Source organism: Nelumbo lutea, chromosome 3, assembly GCF_056320005.1.
Source record: "Nelumbo lutea isolate HS-2025 chromosome 3, American lotus-T2T, whole genome shotgun sequence".
Taxonomy (NCBI): Eukaryota; Viridiplantae; Streptophyta; class Magnoliopsida; order Proteales; family Nelumbonaceae; genus Nelumbo; species Nelumbo lutea.
The window spans coordinates 31,416,115-31,439,827 of NC_142686.1; the positions used below are offsets into that span (position 1 = coordinate 31,416,115).

Below are 23,713 nucleotides of genomic sequence, written 5' to 3' on the forward strand. Positions count from 1 at the left end.
TGGGGGCCAAAATATGAGTGGGATATGAAGGTGGATTGTGAGGAATTTTAAGACATAGGGTGGCCATGACTCCCCCTAGTGGTGTTGGATGATTCAATTCTTGGTGTAAATTCCACATCCATCACATTGCCTAACAGGACATCTACAGTGATATCCAAAGGTAATGGATACCGGCCAGTTTTGATTCAATCAATTTTCCAAGAAAACTATTAATGAGATTGAGATAATTCAAAACGGGATAATTGAAAATAGGATGGATGAAATTCCATGGTGACATTGTTATAAGAAGTAAAATGAGATACTTTCAACGAATTTAATATAATACTAGTGGAGGGGCTCTATTTCGCAGGGGTTGGAATGGAATCATCGATCTGTTGATTCGTTGATCTATTGATTAGGTCTTTGGCAAAAACTGTTGAATCAGTTAATAATACATTGAATTGATTGGTTGAATCATTGACCTATTGACTCGTAAAATGGTTTTTGGTCTTTTTTTTTATTTTTAATTAGGAACCATTCAGGCAACCGGTTCCGTTTTATCCTAATTTCGATCATTGGCAAAAAATCATTGAATCGATCAACGATCCATTGATTCGGGCAGTCAAACCATTGACCCGTTCAATGGTTTTTGGTCATTTTTTATTTTTTATTTTTAATTTTTGTTGTCAGAACGGGCCATCCATTCGAACCGAATAGTCGAACCGCCAACTCGAAAACTGGTGGCTAGAATGATTCCGTTTTCAGGTTGTATGAGTTAAACGCTTGAATGACATAATAAGTATCGTATTGCTTAATGAACCTCATCATTTTTTTTAATTGGGAACCGTCCGTCAACCCATTGACCCGTTTAATGGTTTTTGGCCATTTTTTTGTTTTTTATTTATTTTTGTTAGAACGGGCTGTCTGTTCAAACCAAACGGTCGAATCGTCGACCTGAAAATTGATGGTCAGAACGATTCCATTTTCGGGTCATATGAGTTACACACTCGAATGACATAACATCATGGGTTTTAAAACCAATCGAAGATTGAACCAGTCAGGGGTCTGGTTACCGGATTGAATGGTCGGCCTATTCTAACAAAAAAATAGAAAAATAAAAAAAAATAAAAAATGGTCAAAACCGTCTGAACGGTTCGATATCTACTTATTAACTATATTTATAATAACTATTCTATATTTATATAATTAGATAATTATATAAACAATATTTATATAATTAGATAATTATACTAACAATATTTATATAATTAACAGGAAATGAGTTGCTCTCACGTGGGAATCTACTTGTACCTGGGCGGCCAAACCATTGACCCATTCAATGGTTTTTGGTCGTTTTTTTTTTTAATTTTTGTTGTCAGCACGGGCCATCTGTTCAAATCGAGTAGTTGAACCATCGACCCGAAAACCAGTGGCCAAAATGATTATGTTTTCAGGTCGTATGAGTCACACGCTCGAATGACATAGCACGTATGGTATTACTTAATGGACCTCACACACTTAATTTTTTGCCTATAATTTTTGTTGTCAGAACGAGCCATCCGTATTTTTATTTTTTTAATTGGGAACCATCCAGGCAACCAGTTCCGTTTTACCCTAATCCCAGTCTCTGGCAAAAAATCGTTGAATTGGTCAATGACCCGTAGACCCGAGTAGTCTAATCGTCAACCCGCTGACCCGTTCAATGGTTTTTGGCCATTTTTTTTAAATTTTATTGTCAAAACGGGCCATCCGTTCAAACAGGATGGTTGAACCGTCGACCCAAAAACTAGTGGCCAGAACAGTTCCATTTTTGGGTCGTATGAGTCACACACTCGAATGACATAACATCGTGGTTTTTAAAACCGACCCAGAGACCGAACTGGTCAGGGGTCCGGTTATCGGGTCGAATGGTCTGACCATTCAAACCGAACAGTTGGCCCGTTCTAACAAAAAATAAAAAATTAAAAAAATAAAAAGCAACCAAAACCGTTCGAATGATAACTATTATAAATTTATATAATTAGATAATTATAATAATAATATTTATAATTATATATAATAACTATTATATATTTATATAATAACAAAATTTATAAAATTAATAGAAAATGGATTGCTATCACGTGGAAATCTACTCGCACGAATAAATTCCATTTCCTGCACGAAGAGAGCACCCCAAATCATAAAATGGATTGAATCAAAGAGGAGCTGATGTATTTGATATTCAAACCTGTCCCGTGCACTGGCCATCTAAGTTGAAGGATTACACTTTGGTTCTTAAGACATTTATAGGGGTGTTTGTTGTTTGGTTCAAATCATAAAATCTAATTGAATCAAATCAAAATTGTGGTTTGATTTGGTTTCATATTTTGCTAAGTTGTGGTTTGCGGTTTCGGTTTCATTTTTGGATTTTATAAATTAAATCAAACCATAAACCATAAACTGAATGTATAATATAAATCTATAATTATATAAATAAATGATATATATATTTTATAATAAAATAAAGGGTTTGACTATGATATGGAAAAGATATGATATCCGAAAAACAACTGATGAGGGCAGATTTGGCCCTCCAGTGAAATTGTGACACGTGGCACCTCGTGACAATTAGGAAAACACCCAGCCAACAAATTTACGAAGTTGGTGACCCACCCGGGCACCAGTCTGGCCGGCCTGGCGCGACCTGCGCGGTGCGCATGCGGGGCCTGCGCGAACTGCGCACGGCACGCGCGACCTGCGCGACGCGCGCGTAGCCTGCGTGAACTGCGCGCGGCCTAGCGCACCTCCTGTGTGAACTGCGCACGGCCTGTGCGAGCTGCGTGCGGTGTGCAGCCTGCGCGACTTGGACCAGCCTAGCGCATGATCCGGCCAAGGCGCCCACCGACAAACCTAGCCTAGACACTGACCTGCCGACTGACACAGGCGCCAGCTTGACGACCAGGTCTAGACACTGACCCGCCGACTGACACAAGCGCCGACCTGATGACCTGGACTAGACATTGACCCGCCGACTAACGTAGGCACCCCTCTGACAACCCGGCCCAGGCGCCGACCTGGCCGCCTGACACAAGCACCAGCCTGACAACCTTGAGGAGTTCACCACCGTACCCCGGTTCTGACAGGATGCGACGAGTCTTACCGTTTGGAGGCTTTTCACCCACCTAACCCGTGAGGACTTCGGTATATAAAGACCTCACCCCCCAAAGGGGAGGAAGGAGAAAAAAAGGGAGGTAACCTTGCTCTCTAGCTCTCTCATATTATCTTCAAAGCTCTCTATAATAAGAGTGCTAACTTAAGTGTCGGAGAGCCCCCACCGGGAAAATACCCCCGGGACCTCTGATTCAGTTCTCGCAGGTCCCTCAGCTCCCGCTGCCTACAAAGGAAAGAAGACCACCTCATGCTGAGGGCAGTCGGATTGCGCCGCACCAGGGAGCTCCAACATTCTCTAAGTCACCGGCCGCCTAGTAGGCAGTTCGCTACCAGGCAGTTCGCCACCAGGCAATTCGCCACCAAGCAGTTCGCCACCAGGCAATTCGCCACCAGGCAAATCGCCACCAGGCAGTTCGCCACCAGGCAGTTCGCCACCAGGCAAATCGCCACCAAGCAGTTCGCCACCAGGCAATTCGCCACCAGGTAGTTCGCCACCAGGCAATTCGCCACCAGGCAGTTCGCCACCGAGCAGCTCGCAACCAAGCAGTTCGTCACCAAGCAGTTCACCACTAGGCAGTTCGCCACCAGGCAGTTCGCCACCAAGCAGTTCGCCACCAGGCAGTTCGCCACCAAGCAGTTCGCCACCAAGCAGTTCGCCACCAGGGAGCTTGCCACCAGGCAGTTCGCCTCCTGACAGTTCGCCACCGGGCAGTTCACCGCCAGGCAGTTCGCCCCCAGGCAGTTCTCCACTGAGCAGTTCGCCAGTAGGCAGTTCACCACCAAGTAGCTTATCACTAAGGCACGCCACCATCGGGTCAAATAACGAGGTACTTAGCCAAAAAAATTTACATCACAAAACATTGGTACGTGGCCGAAAATAGTTACATCAATTGGCGCCATCTGAGGGAACATGCTACAAAAAGCTAAGTTCTCATCCTACAAAAGCTAAGTTCTCATCTTGCCAAAACTAAGTCCTCACTTTTTAGAAATTGAAGCTATCGCTTTATAGTTTACATTTTTTATGAACTCAAAGACTATGTAGGGAGCTAACAGGCTAAGTAGCTCTTCCAACCTTACTTTCAATTCAGATAATGCCACATCAGTCCTCTCCGCAAGGTCCCCCCTACAAAGATGAGCTCTTCGTGGCTTCCGCGGGAGTTGGCGGCCAATTGACTACATAGGCGCCCTTACTGGTCGAGCCTTCCAAGGCTCCCGTGTGAGCTGGCAACCTAAAGTTAGTAGTGCTGCCCCCGAAGGTCGAGCCCCTAGTAGCTTCTTGTAGGAGTAGGTGACCGGCATTACGAAGCTGATGCAGGCCAAGCCTACGAGCCACATTACTACTTAAGACCCGGTCACCTCTCTGGCACGGGCAAAGTTAGAAAAGAGTAGACCACTGGTCACTCCCAAAGCCTACGGGCCACATTACCACTAAAGACCCGGTCGCCTCTCCGGCACGGGCAAAAGTCAAAGAAGAGTAGACTATGAGTCGCTCCCAAAGCCTACGGGCCACACTAGTAATTGGATCAGCACTTACTAGCTCATCGACTTACGGGCCAAAAAAAATCTACTCCCTTCGCTGAGTTACTATCAGCTCGGGAGTGGGGGCTATTGATGAGGGCAGATTTGGCCCTCCAGTGAAATTGTGACACGTGGCACCTCGTGACAACTAGGAAAACACCCAGCCAACAAACTTACAAAGTTGGTGACCCACCCGGGCACCAGTCTGGCCGGCCTGGCGTGACCTGCGCGCGGCTTGACGTGCGCCTGCGTGACCTGCGCGGCGCGCACGCGTGGCCTGCGCGAACTGTGCACAACACGTGCGACTTGCGCGGTGCGCGCGCCTCCTGCGCGAACTGCACACGGCACGTGTGACCTACGCGGCGCGCGCGCCTCTTGCGGCGTGTAGCCTGCGCGACCTGGCCGACTTGGACCAGCCTAGCGCATGATCCGGCCATGGCGCCCATCGACAAACCTGGCCTAGACACTGACCCGCCGACTGACACAGGCGCCAACTTGACGACTTAGTCTAGACACTGACCCGCTGATTGACACAGGTGCCGACCTGACGACCTGGCCTGGACACTGACCCGCCGACTGATGCAGGCACCCCTTTGACAACCCGGCCCAGGCGCCGACCTGGCCGCCTGACACAAGCGCCAGCCTAACGACCTCAAGGAGTTCACCACCGTACCCCGGTTCTGACAGGATGCGACGAGTCTTACCGTTTGGAGGCTTTTCACCCACCTAACCCTGCTCTCTAGCTCTCTCATATTATCTTCAAAGCTCTCTACAATAAGAGTGCTAACTTAAGCGTCGGAGAGCCCCCACCGGGAAAATACCCCCGGGACCTCTGATTCAGTTCTCGCAGGTCGCTCAGCTCCCGCCACCTACAAAGAGGAGGAAAAGATGAAGTTCTCGTAGGTCCCTCAGCTCCCGCTGCCTACAAAGGAAAGAAGACCACCTCATGCTGAGGGCAGTCGGATTGCGTTGCACGAGGGAGCTCCAGCATTCTCTAAGTCACCGGCCGCCTAGTAGGCGGTTCGCCACCAGGCAGTTCGCCACCAGGCAGTTCGCCACCAGGCAGTTCGCCACCAGGCAGTTCGCCACCAAGCAGTTCGCCACCAGGCAGTTCGCCACCAGGCAATTCGCCACCGAGCAGCTCGCCACCAGGCAGTTCGCCACTAGGCAGTTCGCCACCAAGCAGTTCACCACTAGGCAGTTCGCCACCAGGGAGCTCGCCACCAGGCAGTTCGCCACTTGACAGTTCGCCACTGGGCAGTTTGCCGCCAGGCAGTTCGCCCCCAGGTAGTTCTCCACTGAGCAGTTCGCCAGTAAGCAGTTCACCACCAAGTAGCTCATCACTAAGGCACGCCACCACCGGGTCAAATAACGAGGTACTTAGCCAAAAAATTTTACATCACAAAACATTGGTACGTGGCCGAAAATGGTTACATCAACAACTGACCAATAAACTGAAATCATAAACATGATAGCCAATCAGGTGTTATTTAATGGGTGGATTTTGATTGGTCAAAACTCTTTCCATATCATATCTTTTCTGTATCATAGATTTTCGCTAAAATAAAAGTTTTAAGTTTTAATTTTTAGAGGTGTTATTTGAGCTCTCTAATTGGGTTAAGCCCAATAGAATAAAAGAATGGTCTCAAATTCCCCAAACCGTATTAAAAACTGCACCAAACCGTAATAAAACGGTTTATTTTGATTTATAAATTTCTTAAGCCATAATTTACTGGTTTAGTCTGAAATCTTCTCTAAACTGCACCGTGAACATCCCTAGATATTCAATGGCAGATAATTTTTTTTTTGGCAATACTTTATCTAATGGATTCTTCCCACCAGGCCACGACAGTAGGGTTCCTATGGCTTAGAGCATGTTGGTTCCTATTGTCCTAGGCCTTCCATATGGGTTTTGTCATGGCAACTAGCAGCATTAGGAAGCATTTCCATTGGCTTCCCTCGTCAAAAGTTTTATCCAACATGGTGTTTTCACTCACCGGAGACGGAGAAGACGTCGTAGGGGGGTTTAGAGAGAAGGTGAGAGTGGAGGAGATGATGGCCCTAGCAGGGTGGAGACTTCGATATTGATAGGCTGCATCTGCATTGGCCGGATGATGTACAACTTTCAAATTTAAGCTCATGTTCCATTTTCTATGGCCTTTGGGCCTGAGGGTGGGTCGAACAGAAGATGGGATTAAGTTGTTTGGGCTGGTCTCAGTTGCGTGTTATGCCGGTTACATCCACTAGGCCTGACAGATCTTTTATTCCCATTAATGTTCTTTGGGGTAGACTCAAGATTACAGTGGGCCCAAGAAGGCTTAGGGCCCATGTTAGCTTACAGAGAAATCTCAATTTGATTCTTCAGCAATCAGCATAGAGGGGTCCTAATAAAACTTCCATTTTTGCTGGCAGTAGCAGGTTTGGAAGGCATGTACAGGACGCCCAAGAATTCAGAGGTGAGATTGGTGAAACTCGGGATTGCTCCTACTACTCCTGTACTCAACAATCTCGGAGGAGATTCAAGTGACCAGACGTTATGAATTCCTATACTTTGGACCGTCTGTGGAGTGCTAATCACTGCTATCTAAGTTAATGCTATGCCAGATTTGCATTAGGTCTGCAACTTGGCCACGCCTGACTTGAGAGTTGAGCCTGACCCAACCCAATTGGGCCAGGGCAAGAAAACTTGGGCCTGTGCTTGGGTTAAGGTCTCAGGTGTTCTGAGCCCGACTCAACCCAATCCAATCCTAGCTTATCTGAGCAATTACATATATACATCGTTTCAAAAGGCTCAAGTCTTTAAGGTGTGAGGCATACTCCTTGAGGTGACATGCACAGATTTTGCCTCAAGGCTTAAGTCTTTGTCAGAATGATGCCTTAGCCTCAAGCTTCAAGGAGTGAAGCGTAGCTTGAGGCATAAAAAGTCATGAGCCTCAAGTGTCAATGATTATTTAGTGATTTAATACAAAAAATATATTTTATACATTTTAATAGTTTAAAATATATGGAAGAAGCACATCAATAATCATGGACCAAATAAAAAGAGTAAAAATGGAAAAGCAATAGATCAAATCAACTTTGTTAGTTTCTCCTGGTGCTCTAGGAGAGAGTTCAATGTAAAAAGGGTCAATCAAGTTCTTAATTATCATTTGAATAATTTGAGAAATTTGCATTTTTGAAAATGGGATGTAAAATGTTTATGATTTAATTTTAGTTGATTAGTTATTATTTTATTTAATGCTTAAATGATGAAACTTATTGCTTATAACTTTAATTATTTTTTTAAGCTTTTAGGCTTACGCCTCACAACTCTTTGAGGCATGTGCTTCACCATTTTGGGTCATTACACCTCAACTACACCTTTAGCTTTTCAAAAGCTTGCATATATACATGCAATGTATTTATACAATACCATCTTCTTCCTAATCATATACACATGCATGTATATTATTATATAAATACATTTAATAAAATTTTACGGTGGCCGCCCCTCCATTGGGGATATTTGGTGTTAAAAAAATGTACATGTTTATATGCATAAGATATGTATATATACATACACTTGTAAATGAAATTTATACCTATTTTCAATCAATTCTACTTTTTTAAACTGGATGTACAGCCCAACGAAAAAAGGCTATATGAAAATATATTTCATAAATTCTTTCAAATCCAACTAATCTCCTTAAACCTGACTAAGCCTGACCCAACCCAATTAGAGCCCAAGTCCAGTCCGAATCTATAACTATATACTTAAAGCATTAGGAAGATGTACAACAACATTTGGAAGTTGACACATGATTTACTCTTGCTTTGACAAGTATGTTCTAAATTATTGACACATGTTTCTCTTTCCCTTCTCTCCTTTATTCTCTCTCTCTCTCTCTCTCTCTCTCTCTCTCTTCTATTCCACCTCTCTTTACTCTTCCATTTGACAATTACAAGAATGCCACATATAAGACAAACCTCCCATCCTATATAATTGATTCTATAATATTTGAAAATTAAAAAATGCCACATATAAGACAAAAGCACTTTCTTTACCTTGCCATATAATTGCCTCTATGATATTCAAAAATTAAAGAAATGCCACATATAAGACAAACCTCCTTATGTAATTGACTCAATGACATTTGAAAACTATAGGAGTGCCATATACAATTATTTATGATTATACTATTATATAAATAAAATGCCATCCATATTCTTTCTTGATTCTCTCTCTCTCTCCTCCTATTCTATATCTCAATTTTTATTTATTCATTTATTTATTTTATTATTATTATTATTATTATTATTATTATTATTATCAGAACATTTATTCATTTAATAAAACTAAATAAATTATTTATTTTAATAAAATAAATCAGTAAAATAAAGGAGATGTGACATTGAGATAAAGATTTTAATAAACATTTATTTATTTATTTATTTTACTAAGTAATTTATTTATTTAAAAAAAATTTACTAACATATTATTCTCCCACTGAGCCCATATTTAGGGATGTTAATGGGTTGGGTCTAGTTTGAGATTAATTTATTTAAGAAAAACTAGGGCTGAACCAATGGGTTGGGTCTATCTTGATGGAACTAAATTGTCTGAACATAATTATAACGGTTTTGGTTCCATGATTTTGTCCTGATTAATTATTGGATTGATTTTCGTTCTTACTTGTCCAAAATTGATTCAAATCTGAAACCAAATATTTTATGAAATATATAATTTTTTCTTTCTTGTAATTTTTATCATGTTTCATGTTTGAAATAGTAAATTTGATAAATAATAAATAAGATAATATTAGTTAAAAATGTTTAACTTATTAACATAAAAATGAATTAGTATTATTTTAATTATTATTTTCAATGTAATCAGGTCTATGATTTGATCCCAATTAAATAATTGGTGCAAGACTGGTTCTACTTAGTCTTGACTTATTGACAACCCTAAACCAGATTGAAACCCACTATACTTATTTATTGTTTATAATAATATAATTATAGTTATTTTATTTGAAAAAATATAACCTAATTTATTATTGTATCTTCAAATGACATTTTTCTATTTTGCCCTAAGAAGTAGGGGTTTCCCCTAGTTTTATTGAACTAAGCTCGGAATGAGCCATGCCCAAGCTCGAGGTCCTCTAGTCCAACACGCCTGAGTTGCTGAGTTGCCCACTACTTTCACAATCATTCTTGAGAAGAAAATTAAAGCAAACTTTCAATTATCTCAGTTACTAGAATCAACTGTCAAAAAATTAAAAATCAGGATAGTCCGACCAAGTAGTAAGGGAATTATAACCTATCTAGTGGAGCCCCCCGCAATAATCAGCATTAAGAGTGTTAACTGTTAATACACCACAATGGAGAGATTTGAGATTATCCACCAGGCCAATAATAGGAGGTCAATGACTTGTTAGTAGTCTCCGAGATGGGCTGGCCAGATGAGTAATGGCTCTCGGGTCAAAGGCCTTTTGCTCGAAAGTATTAGTATTCCTATGTCTAGCTCTAAGTAAGCTAATTAAGCCATATATAACAGTCAGAGTAGCTCACCGCATGCAGAAAAAACAATAGAATACCAATGTCATATATGCTCCATCTTCCACCATGAAACAATATCCAGTCGATTAGAGTAATTAAGCTGCAGTTCTGAGGTTTATCCATGGTGAACAGCAGGGTAATAAGTCTGTATATGCTCCCCAAAATCTCTGTAGATTCCCCACAAAAATTACAAGTTTGTTTGGATCATAATACCATGTGTACAGCTTCAAATATAATGAAAAACAATACTCTCAGAGGGAGCTTTTATATTATAGATCCTTCCAACTCAACTTGAGGCAAGAAAGTCATAGATAAAAGCAACCATGTGGAGTTGCAAGCCAAACAAAAGAATCCATTAATTTGATGGGAAAATGGGACGGGAGGTCTGAGCACGCAGCTAATCTCAGAAGAATATACATCAGCACATGGTGCCATTGGATGTGGATTTCATATATATGAACTTACCAGATAATCACCTCTTTGCACCATGTGCTGCGACTCTGTGAAGAATATGTATCAGCGTTAACATCTAATGAAGGTGTGACGACATAAAGAGTTCTTAATACTTCCAGCCATTCACACATTCGAACGAGAATGGCATGGTCCCATAAAAAGATGAAACACTGCATAAGAAAATAGTTATGGTAAAAGAAAAGAGCACCCATATATGTTAAACCTGATCTGGTTCCATTTCTTTGTTCTTCTCCTTCTTTCTCAACTTCTGTTCTTGGAATTAATAACTCAAATTAAAGTGCCGTGTGTTTCCAAGTACAGTACTCGAAAGAAAAAAAAAAAGGTGCTTGTAGTTGTAGATATGAGACTTAAAATGGAAATAATAGGATACGATTTCTTAATCAAAATCAACATCTTCTTTTGCGTATGCCCATATATTTCTCTCTCTCTCTCTCTATATCTATATATGTTTCTTTTCTAACAGATGAAATACAGAACCAAACATGGAATGGCAGTTTAATTAAAATATTGACAATTTGAATCCTGCTGCTCAGTCATGTTCTTCACCACACCAGTCTGGTCTGCCTAAGGTGAATTCCAAGCTCGGGTTTTTGAGTTCCAAGTGAGACCCCAGAAAGCTTTTTGGCCGGGTCAAATCGCTTTCCTGTGATAATTCAAGAATGTCATTATCCCATGTCGATCCGTTTCCTAATTTTCAGTTTCAAAACCACTTTTTTTATTGAGTTGTGAGCAAACCATATGTTGTATATTGGGAATAAAGTATGCATACATCTACGTAAATGATGTTTGATGTGCACATGCATATGATCTTGTGTCCATGTAGGTTAATATAAATATGAAACTTTGGAGTTTCAGTCACAACCTCAATTTGGTCTCCAGATCTTTGTCGAGAAGAGAAGGTTTCTGGTGTATGCCCATTCATGTCGCTTGAGTTGGTCTGCAGCCAATCTCCTCTTCTGCTGAAAGTTTCCATTAAATAATAGAGTTATATCTCAGTCGTGCCTGTCTATCAATATATAGCTTTTCTATTGGAGGACAGTTCTATGATAATAGTGAACTTCAGAAATAGTCAAGAATCAAATTGATAGCTAATTTGCAGAAAGATATGCCACATATTAGTGGCTTCCTTGTAAAAAAGGAGTTGGCAATAGGCTTAAAACAAAGGCCCAAAAACTCTCCTATGAAGTTAATTTACTGATGGATGTTAGTTTCTCGAGTATTCCAATTTGGTAAAAACCCAACAACAAATGAAGGGTCATTATGTAGTCATGAGACTTTGAAAGTCTTCTCATTACACGTCTGGTCTAAAGGTCACCATTTCAACAAGCTAAGGTGGGACCCTTGATTCTACTTTCATCAGAAGAATAGACTTAGTTTCTAAAGTTAGATAGGTGTTTGTCTGGCACTTCGCCACTTCCTGTGGCTTTTCATACAGAAGAAGAAAAGTTTCAAGTTCTAGTGTAGCAATAGGTATTCTCTTAGAGCAATGTTTCTTGCCAATTTGCAAATAAAAAATCAGTTTATTGCAATGCGGAATATGAGACTGAAACTCCTCCAAAGGGAAACAAACCATTGCAATAGACAACATAAACTGTAAACCAGTATTGAAATAAAGATAAACCCATAGAGACTGAAGATCATCATCATTTGGATAATACTTATAATTTAGATTCAACCAACATTTGCAAATTGATAGAGAATTCTGCAGTCTGAATGAATATTAAGCAAGATAGCTAGTTCTTGCATCTTTCTGATTCTTCCATTGTGAATAAACAACATTGGAAATCAGAACATGTCATTATTTTCTCCTTGCAAGAAGGTAACCAACCGGATCAAAACCTGTTACAAGTTCATAAGGAAGCATGGGGGATGATTGAAGAAAGTGGCTAGCTTGGTTCTTCTCATATAATGGATTTTAATTTGTGGGTATGGGTTTACATCTTAGGCATATAAATACTGCAAATTTAACAGTATGTAGAATGTCCCATCTATACATGAAGCAAATGAAACAATGAAAGATGTTAATAACAATTAGAGATAAAGTAAACTTGTTTGTTCACTAGCATGACCATGACAAGCAACGACTTTAGACCAAATTGGATGTCAAAACTCAAAACAGAGCTTGGTGTTCCACCCCAACAGTGAGAGTCGGGTCGTGACATTGAACTGATGAACAACCAGTACAAATGAATGACAATCTGAGATGGGAACATATTACTACTACACGGTTATTAGGCCATCTATATATGATGTTGTCAACACCATAGTTTTCGAATTATAGATCCTTGCACATTTGATGGAAGTGGAGTTTGTGTTATAAAGCTAGTGATTTGGAGAAAATTACTATGGGATGATAATTTGAAGCCACTCGTGCATAGAGAGAAGCTAATCAACTAGCGGATTCTTTGGCAAAAGTATAAGTGGATTCCCATTTTTCACGCACCTTCAAGCCATCATCTCTCAAACATGCTAACCATCTCATGAGGCATTTATAGATCAAATAAGTCTGGTCAAGCATATTCTTTTTTAGATGTTGGATATAATGCTTGAAATAAAGCATGAATATTATAGAAACCGAAATATATTTTTGTCTGCAATATAAAGTTAGAATTGAGATATCATTAATCCTTTATTAGTTGAGGTATGGGTGGAACCATTGTCTTTGAAGTCGATTTACCCATAACTAGGTTCTTGATCATGATGCAAAAGGGTGACATCCGCATCAACCTCTAGGCATCAACTAGGGGTGTAATCGAGCTGAGTTGAGTCGAGTTTTGGGTGTCTCGAGCCCAATCTCCACTTAAAAAGTTGGTGCTTGAAACTTGACTCGATCTTAATCGAGTTTTGAGTTTCATACTAGAATTAGACTTGAGTCAATACTTGTGAGCTACTTTAGCTTGACTTGGCATGAACCTATTATAAATAAATTTCTATTAAAAATTATAAATAAATTCATATAAAAATTAATATTTATAATTATATTATAAATAAAAATATATTGAAAAATAATATTTTATTAGAAGTTCGATTAGGGTGATGAGCTATGCGAGCCGGGTATTACAAAGCTTGAACTCGGTTCAACTAACTAGTTGATTTGAGCCAAGCCCAACTTGACTTGATAATCTTCAAGGTTCAAGCCAAATTCGAGTACATAGTGAGCTGAAGACCCACACACATGGCTCGGTATGCTGTGGTACATGCATGTGTGATAGCCCAGCCCGGCTTGGCCCAATGCACATGCATGGTACTCCAGCTGGTCCATCCTCTTAGACATCACAAGCCATTTAAAGAGTTGCAAGGCTAATGAAATGTGCACTCTCCCAATTGTGCCCAGCTGATGTGGGACAAGGGACACCAAGAGAATGAAACAATTTGAATTTAAAAACAACAATCCCCCACAAATTCAATATGTTAAAAGGAAAAAAAAAGTTTCATGCATGACATAAAGAATCGAAACAGTACTAGTGCATCATGTTAATGCCTTTTGGACTTAAATCTGCACTAGTGTTAACAGCACAATAGGATTCACAAAAATTTGGTGATGCTCAAAACTGCTCTAGAGAATAAGACCCAATTCTAAAAAAGAATGAGCCCATTCTCATACTCAAGTAGGTAAGTGTGAGTCTACCAAATGTGACTATAACACTACACCACCCACATGGGCTATAGACTCATTAAGAAAATATATTGAACCATTCTTAATCTCTCTTACTGTAACAGTTTGCTCTATCAGAATATCATAGGAAGGGACCCTGAGTTATATTCATAAATCATAAATGATAGTGCTATCCTCATCTACATCGTAAATTGCTTTTATCCATGGAACCTACTTCTTTGGATCTTCATTCACATACGTCGTGTTTCAGTCACTAGTAAGTTAAGCAATGGGTTTTAGTCCCATCTCCTCAATGTCTCACTCATTTCTCCCTTAGACACTGGTTTGGTCAAAGGATGTGCTAAATTTTTTCTGACTTACAAAGTTAAAGAGAAATTACTCCATTGCTCATAAGCTACGTCGGAGTATTGTGTCTAAAGCGTACGTGCCTACTTTTACCATTATATATATGATTCTTCACTCAATCTATAGTAATTTGACAATCACAATATATAGATACTTTTTTGAAAGTGGTAAAGTAACATTATTAAAAGAGGAAGTATACAAGATGTATATAAAGAGCAAGAAAAAAAAAAGGCCTCGCCCAAAAGAGCCCAGAACCAAAACCTTAAAATACCTAAACAGATCTAGGTCCAAAGAAAAAATAAAGGAACCGTCACCAAACCCAAAAAAGCAAGTTCTGGACCCAACCCGATAAAGGCAGGCTAGGCCCAAATAAAACAACCACAAAAGCAGGAACCCGGAAGCAAACTCAAAAAGAAAACACAGACAGGACATAGACCCTGACACAGCTTCTTCCTTTGCCTCTTCTACATCTCCCTTTGCCAGCGCATTTGTGAACCTATAGAGTTAGGTTTAATGAAAAATAATATACATGCCAACATGTTCCAAAGCCTCTCAACCTCCTCTCCTGCATTATCTAAGACAATGAACTCAGACTCCATAGTTGTACATGTCTACTAAGAGACTGCTGCACCACCTAAGGTAAATACATATTCACTGGTAGATTTAGATTCACTAGTGTCCATTATCCAATTAGCATTGGTATACCCTTTGAGTAAGCTAGAAAACCTATATAGTGAAGGCCAAGGTCTATGGTACCTTTAAGGTACCTCAAGACTCTAATAACAACCCAAGGGTCACGGTTAAGGTCATGAGCATATTTGCTTAACCTATCTACCACGTAAGTAATACCAGGCTGAAAGCAGTTCATCGAAAATATAAGACTACCAATGATTCTAGACTAACTCAATTGATCTACACTATTACTATAGTTCTTATGCAAGTGTATACGTGTATACTAGGATCATATCAAATTTCTAAGTGTTTTCATGGATGGTTGGATCAGGGTATATTCGAATATGACCCGACATTGTTCATGTCGGATCTGATCCGATCCGATGATCCGTTTGGATCTGATAGGACTCGATTTGAATTCAGTAAGTCAAATCTTCGGATTTGACTCAATCCGACTTATTTTCCTTAAAAATTAATAAATTGTTAAAATAAAAATAAATTATACAAATTTAAATGAAGTAAAAACAAAAAAATACAAGTAATTTTTAATTATTGTTGTCATATATATACATGTTTTTTATAAAAGTAAATAATATAAAAAAATCATAAAAATATAATATAAAAATATACTTATAAATAAATAACAACATATATATATATATATATATATATGTATGCATATGTGTGTGTGTGTGTGTATATATATCAGATCGGATAGGGGGGCAATCCAAATCTGATCCAATTTATGATCGAATCATAATACGATCCAATCCAAAGATCCGAACAGAGGTGATCCAAATTCAACCAAATAAGATCAGATTGGATCATGATCTGGTCCATTGCTAGGAAGGGGTAGGCAAGTTCATTGACATAGACAAGGCATATGTCAAAGGGAGAGACAAGGGAGGGAATCCCTTAGAGAGGGTTAGATACTTCATTGGTATTTGCTTTCCCTTTAGGCTATGTTCAGTTTAAAGTAAAAAGTAGGGAAAGGAAGGGAAAGGAAGGAAAAGGTAGGGAAACCTTTACAAACCTTGTATGGGTTTCCCTACCTTTCCTTTCCCTACTTTTTCCTTCAAACCAAGCACAGCCTTAGTGTTAATCTTAGTAAGGGAATCTAGCGAGAATGCCGCCATAGTTACTGATGCCATTAGAGCCTGACATTGTCAAGGCCTAGCATTGTTAGGATTCGATGTTGTTAGCTCTTAGTGTCATTAGTGTTTGGCATTGTTAACGCTTGGTGCCATTAGTGGTCAGCATCGTTAGGGCTTGGTGTCGTTAGTGCTCGAGATCATTAGAACTCGATGTTGTTAGCGCTTGACATCATTAGTGTTTAGTGCCATTGATTTTCAGCGGTATTGGTTAGTACTCAACACCATTAAAATTTGATGTCATTAGTTCTTGGTACCATTAGTGGTTAGCATTGTTAGTGCTCGATCAATGGTGGAGGAGTTGATAGCATTCACATCGAGGTCGGCCATTGTAATGAGGTTAGCTCGGCCATTGGCGGATGAGCTGGTAGCATTTTGCACCTAGGTTGGCCATTGTGATGAGGTTGGCTTAGCCATTGGTGGATGAGCTAGTAGTATTCACACCCAGGTTGGCCATTGTGATGAGGTCAGCTTGGGCATTGGCAGATAAGCTAGTAGCATTTGTACCTGGATCGGTTGTTGTGAGTCAAACTACTCTTGCACCACTAGCTGATTCTGGGGATCATGAATGGAAGAGACGCTGTTGCTAGTGTGAGTTTCTTTGGTAGAGTTGTTACCAGGGAGACTAGCGGAGTAGTTCTTAGAAGGCACTGTCGTCATATGTGAGAGAGAAGATGTTTTTTTTCGAATTTCCACAAACATTGCCAATCTCATGCTGTCTGAGCTGAGGTGGATGAGCAACATCAGTTACCGCTAGACACTCATCAGATTGTAGCTCATTTCAGGATGGTGGAGGTGTTAGTGTTTCATAGTTGAAGGAGAACTTTGCTGGAGCATTAGGGAAGGTAGGCCTAGTGAAGTCAGGTTAGGTTCAAGTACAAACTAAAATTTAAATTCAAAAAGTTTGGTGGAAAGTTTTGAGGACTGTTCGGGCATGCATCTGTTATTCTCGAAGTTTTGTTGCCAAATTGGGCCCTACAATGTAGCGTGGGCCAGGTTTTCACTCAAGCTTTGGACCTGGGACTAATACTTTGGTAGGGGCTCTTGTACTTCTTTCAACAGTCTGGGAAAGGTTGAAATTAGTCTTGGGTCCTAAGAAAGGTCAAGCTAAAAATAGCTGGCTAGGAATTTCTTAAGAATTTTGGCCAGTTCAAAGAAAATTAATAAGAAGGGAAGGAAAGATTTTATGGGGTTTAATAGGAAGAAACAGATGGAAAAGGTTGAAATCAGTCTTGGGTGCTAAGAGAGATCAAGTTAAAGACAACTAGCTAGAAATTTCTTAAGAATTCTGGGAAGTTCAAAGAGAGTTTATAAGGAAAGAAAGGGTTTTAGGGGGTTTAAGAGGAAGAAAAAGCTTTTGGTCAAGTTTAATCTTAGGCAAAAGGCAAGGAAGCGATACTTTGTCCACTTAATTTGTAGGGTCCTTTCAGAATGGTGCAATACTAGCTTGGCTATCCCAAAATTGAGTCAGTAGTTAGTTTTTTCTTAGGAAAATTTCATTGAAGGATTGGATATTTCACTCGCTCCAAGATTATCTAAAGAGCAAAGAGTCGAAGATAATATCTAAATGGCAAATGTATGGGATTATCTTTTATAATAGGAGAAGCTTGGGATAGAGAAGCCTTTTCTAAGTGGGAGCAAGAGTATCCACTTCTTGTTCCTCTTATTGAACTCCTGGTATGGTTTGCCTGAGGAAGAGCTAGTTGAAGAACTGGTAGAATAGCAAAAATTCTTCTTCCTCTGCCACACTGATGTTCTTCACGATAACTCTATTAGACCCTCTTACTACTTGAATGGAAGCCTCCCTTTCCTCTAGAAAACCAACTCCATTCATTTGTTAGTTTAGCACAATCTATCTCGCCAATGGACTATACTTTTTTTTTTGGCCCTTTACCCAATGGATTGTTCATCCAAATATATTTTAACATTCATGAAAGTTTAACTATTTCTTTTATGACTCCACTTGTTAACCACATTGTTTTAACTTATGATTTAACTCTCATTGTTTTAAATATATAGGGAAGGTAGCTTTTACTTTTAATCCTTCTAGAAGACAAATTTACCAAAAGAAGAGCTTTTTGGTTCAAGCACATTGAGAGTTTTCCTAATGAGAACTTATCAAGATCAAACTTGAGTTATAATAACAGGATTACTCAAATTCTGACCATATTCCTAATGAAGGTTTCAAATACAATTATTACTAACCTAATTGATCCATTCCAATGTAGATTAAGACAACCTAAATTCAATTCAACAAAAGGATTACTTGTCAAAGGGCATTGCTTGTTGTAATGGTAAAATCTTGGGCTGCCAAGCGTAGGAACACAGGTTTAGGTCTAAGAATAAAGTTCTTGTCCACCCCTCCCGAGACCCCAAATGATTGGGACCAACATTTGGTAATGGCCTTTTAAAAGGATTATTTGGCCGAAGGTAAACTTATTTCAAATTTTAACATTTCTCCCCAACATACCAAGAGGACCAAGTATTTGAGTAACTTTGTTGTTGTCTTTCTGATCTATATATTTACAATGTGATTCTATTTAATAATTAAGTAGCATATTATAAAAAAATAATAATCTAAAGTTAAGATCTATGTGTGATGTAGAAACTATACCTTGTGAAATGTCACAAGTAATATTTTTAATATTGATAGTCTTTTAACGTGCTTAGTAAGTATACCTTGTGAAACATGAACTAATAAAAAGTTGACCATGTTACACCTTTAACATGATTAGTTACATTTTTTTTCTTTATTGTGCAGCTTTTGCATTATAATTGGACTCTAATCTAAATTGCCAAAATGATTTAAATAAAAATAAATGCATTGGAAAACTTGAAATGTATATATATATATATATAATCCCAACTACTAATTGGTTTCATCATATATTTGTATCACTGTATTAACATCTTTAGTATTTTATTACGACATCAGCTTCATTGAATTAATTGGACAATTTCTTCTCCTTTTTTTTATTATAAAAAACTTATTAAAAGGGGAAAATACAGAGAAAGAAGTATTTTATTATTAATTTATTTTTTCACTTGATTGGTTAAAAAGCCTGGTTATGCCACCAAGGCTATGTCATTACCATAAAGGGTAACTTTATAGAGTTTCATGAGTGCAATTAATGGTGTGTAATAACTTACCATAATTAATTAAGAAAGTTCATTAATTAAGGTATCTAAAGTGTCAAAGCTGATGTTCTTGAACATATCCCAACGTTTCTGGCATGGAACTCCGCAAATTTAGCATTGGGACTCCATCATTCTCTTTCTGAAGCCACTCTTTCTTCATATTCTCTCTTGTGTATGTGTATACATACGGACACAACCACACATATAGACTCACCCCCCACAGATCTGACGGTTGAAGGCTTGAAGCCCTTTTGCAAATGGCTTATTTTCTTGCAACATTGCTCTCTCTCTCTCTCTCTCTCTCTCTCTCTTATATAACGATGATCATATTCCTACGTTAACATGGTCATATCATAGTTCAAATAAGCCATGACATTACACAATGAAAAAACGTATAGGTCTCCTACTGCTCAGGTCACTAGTTTCTCACAATTCTGTTGTCCATCCAAAGTGAATAATAAAGAAGATAACTTCGATGGAAAAGGCAGACACCTTGCAACGAGACAAAGCTTAGGATATATAAAATGCATTACTAATTAAACACGGAAAAAAATTATATATAGTACTCTCAAGTCAAGGGATAGTCTTTTTCGTCCTATATGCAAGCTCCAGGTGGAGAGAATAAGAAGCAATATTGTTTCAGAATTAAAATTGACAATTGTATATATGTATTTTTTACAGTTAAAAAGATAGATAGATAGAAAAGTGTAGGAGTTGTTGCTTTCTTTTCTCCTTGGTGTTTTATGTTCATAACTTTGCTTTTAACTCATTCCATCTCAAATAACGCATCTTCATGGAAAAAAAAAAAAGAACGGAAAGAAGAAGAAACAGAAAAAGCTAAAGCTGCCATAAGAACCCTTTTATTCTTTGAGAAATGGAGGACGTGTGTTTGCAACTTGCCAGGCTCAGCTATAGATGTTACATGCGAAAGCAAAAGAAAAGCATTCATCTGGCAACTTATACCCGAAAGGGCACGTGGACAAAGATTTCTTGGGTTCGATAGAATGAAGGAGAAAAGCATCAAGAATATAGATATAGAGGCATATAAACGTTAACACAGAAGAAGGGGTGATATTACCTTGAAGACTCACTCCACAAAGTAGTAGTGTAAGGGTAATCTGCATCTTGCTGCACAGATCCATCTAACGATCCTCTCTGATCCACAATTGGGTGCAAATTCAGGTCGTCCTTAGTGCCTGCTGGAGGTAAGTCTTCATCTCCTGACCCATCTGATTGACCTTCATGAAAGAACAAAAGTTGATCAAAGTGAAAACCACTATTGAGAGAGAGAGAGAGAGAGAGAGAGAGAGAGAGGCAGGCTTCGGTGTATAGTTGTATGGATACGTGGGTGCAGACAGCTAATATAAAGAGATAGAAATTGAGTGTATTTAGGTAATTATGTATGGACCGACGTACATGGCGATGTGTACTGATTTTGTATTTGGTTTTAGAAGAGTAGTGGGAAAAAAGAGAAGGATGGAAGACTGTGTAGAGGAATGCAAAATAAAGAAGATGGTGAATGGGTTGTTAAGGCTGCTAAAAGAAAGCTGAAGGCTAAGCAATACGAATTACCTGAAGAAGCCGCAGGCTTGTCAGTTGTCTTAACAGTTCTATACATCTGCAAAGCCAAAAGGGAAAACAAAGACAAATTAAAGAGGATGGAAGAAGAAAGAAAATAAGAAAAAAGATCAGAAATAGCGATCGTTCCCCCGCCCGAGAAAAATAAATAAATCCATAAAAGATCCATAAATCATGTCATAAGAGTTTCTTCTCTCTCTTCCTTTCTTGGATTTCTCCGTTTCTTCATTAAGCCGCGAGGTTGTTGTTTGGTAAGGTCAGTAATGACCTGTATTCTTGAGAAATGATGGGTACTTTTTCTCTTATCATTCCTGTTCACTCTCTCTACTCTCTCTTCTCTCTCTAAAAGTAGAAGCTGTCCTGTACTCAGGAAATCAGACCCATCTATTTATTCATTCATTCATTCACTGAATTCATCGGCTACTGTGCCGGAGGGAGAGATGCAAATCAGTAATCGGAGAGAGAGAGAGAGAGAGAGAGAGAGAGAGAGAGAGAGAGTTTTACTTTTAGCATACCTGCAAATGGCTCTTAACATGAGCCAAAGTAAGATCTTTGACATCCATGAGCTCTAGAACTGACTTTGGAGTAGCCCCTAAAACCAACCATATGAAGATAGAATTAAAAGATGGGGAAAATCTAGGAAGAAAATTAGAACAAGAAGAAGCCCCCAGATCAATTATCCTATCCAAGCCCGAAAATGAGAGATGAGAAACGAGGAAGACAGTAATTAGAGATGAAAATTCTGTTAAATGTTTTACTTTCATGGCCACCAAGGAGCTCCACGGCATGAACGAAGCGAGCATGAAGAGTGCTTGTCCAGCGCATTCTTGGTGCTCTCATATTCCTCTTCGTCGGGAGCTTGGACATGAATCTTGATCTAATCATCGCATGAGATGCATCGGAAGGTCCAATTCCATACTGATGCTGGTGAAGTTGGTGGGATTTCAGTGTATCCTGTGATAATCCATTAAACCTTGTAGCAGTTGCCATCCGATAAGCTGTAGATGGAGACGGTGAGTTTGTCCCGGAGTGTAAGATTGTCATGGGATTTCGATCGAAACCTCCTCCCAGGAAAGGGGGAGAAGGAGAAGCTGAAGATGGAGTTGACGAGGATGAACACAAGGACGAAGACCAAGAGGGATAAGACATTTGGTAGAAGCACATCTTTGCATCATTCTCTATTGAATGTTCTACAGGCATGAAAGGAAATGAGCGGTTGTGATAGACGGGAATCCCTCTTATCGGCCTGAGCCCGTCTGAAGCATCAAGGACTGAGGCGCCGTGGTTGTCGTTAGGATGGCGGAGGTGGTGGCGATGATTAGAATACTGGTCATGTGGTTGTTGCCGATGAGATAATTCCTCTTCACCTCCCCTAATGAAGTTTCTCCTGATCCACTGATGGTTTTCTGCCTCCAATCCGTTCCTTGGGCTCGCCAGTGAGAGCTCGATGTAAGCTTGCGAATCAGGTCTCACCGAGCTGCTGTCACTAGTCTTGTTGGATCTGTGACCTTCATGTCTTCGCCAAAGGTCGAAGCTGGTCTCTTGTTCGCTACTGTTATTGCAAATCGACGATGGGGCACTGTTAGGGGGGCTAATGTGCAAGGAAAGATCAGGAGCTGGCACTGAGGAGGGTTTAATGAACATACTTCTGTCAAAGGATGCCTTTAGGCTTTAGCTCCAATTCTGAAGAAGAAAGCTTGGCCGTTGTTCAGCTTTAGCTCGAGCTCAAGAAAAACCCACCACTCTCTGACCCAATTTGCATCTATTAAAGCGGGTTTCTTCTCGTTTGGAGAACCAACAGAATGATTGGTGGAGACAGTTGATTAGATATGACTGAAGAAAGAAGCACCTTGATATGCTCGAAAGAATGGGAGGTGAGTCTGAAAAAGGCCCAAAGAAAGAAAGACTCCTCCTCTCTAGCTTCTCCAACCAACAGACATGCTCGAGAGAAAGGGGGTGGAGAGAAGAGATGGAATATTGATGGATGTATATGTTGTTAATCAATGAAAAGAAAAAGAATTTAATAAAAAATGGAAAACACATGAAAAGTGGAGGATTTGGGTTTTCTTCCCACGAGAATATTACACAGATAATGACACTAGAACAAGGCTCCTCTCTCTTTCTCTCTTTCTGGTTTGAAGTGTTTACTAGTGAAAACACGCAAAGCAGCCAAAATGGGCACTTCCACTTCTACTTCCTTCCCCGGATAAGTCGGGTTAAAACCTATCAAGTAACAAGTTGATTAAGAGACAGACAGACGGAGAGAGAGAGAGAGAGAGAGAGAGAGAGAGAGAGAGAGAGTTAAGGAGTCTCATTAGTGATACCTTTTCCCCCACCCTCTTCGCTTCACACATACACAAAATAATATTTTATTTCACAATTTATTGTATCTTCAATTTGTCACGATATTTTGTTTTACATAATACTCTAGACCCATTGACCTAAGTGACCCCAAAGGGCTGTTTTTTTGCTTTTGTATTGTTATCATCGTAAACCCTAATTCCATATACCTTCTAATTCCCTTTCATATTCTCAAATATTCCCTTCTAAC

The 23,713-nt window shown here is 39.5% G+C and overlaps 1 protein-coding gene across 2 annotated transcripts; it reads right to left on the reverse strand.

Annotated features, from left to right (window-relative positions):
- Nucleotides 1-10,854: 10,854 nt before the first annotated feature.
- On the reverse strand, nt 10,855-23,505 carry LOC148864021 (transcription repressor KAN1-like). 2 transcript variants are annotated; one of them, XM_088975369.1, is made up of 6 exons: nt 21,921-23,505; nt 21,678-21,754; nt 21,157-21,202; nt 20,663-20,822; nt 11,525-11,621; nt 10,855-11,305 (listed from the first exon to the last, which is right to left on the reverse strand). In XM_088975369.1, the coding sequence occupies exons 1-6, from the start codon at nt 22,804-22,806 to the stop codon at nt 11,192-11,194; spliced, it is 1,380 nt and encodes a 459-aa protein (XP_088831495.1). In that variant the 5' UTR covers nt 22,807-23,505; the 3' UTR covers nt 10,855-11,191. The 2 variants fall into 2 exon arrangements, with proteins under 2 accessions (XP_088831495.1, XP_088831496.1); XM_088975370.1 differs by having other exon boundaries at nt 11,525-11,618; nt 21,921-23,478.
- Between the last annotated feature and the right edge of the window lie 208 nt (nt 23,506-23,713).

Bases quoted from the DNA above. Each gene is read 5' to 3' on its own strand.
- LOC148864021 (XM_088975369.1), bottom strand. From the start codon at position 22,806: ATGTTCATTAAACCCTCCTCAGTGCCAGCTCCTGATCTTTCCTTGCAC. The intron at 21,203-21,677 runs GTATGCTAAAAG...TTGGCTTTGCAG, and splicing joins ATGTTAAGAGCCATTTGCAG to ATGTATAGAACTGTTAAGAC. The intron at 11,622-20,662 runs GTAATATCACCC...GGAAACTTTCAG, and splicing joins TTGTGGAGTGAGTCTTCAAG to CAGAAGAGGAGATTGGCTGC.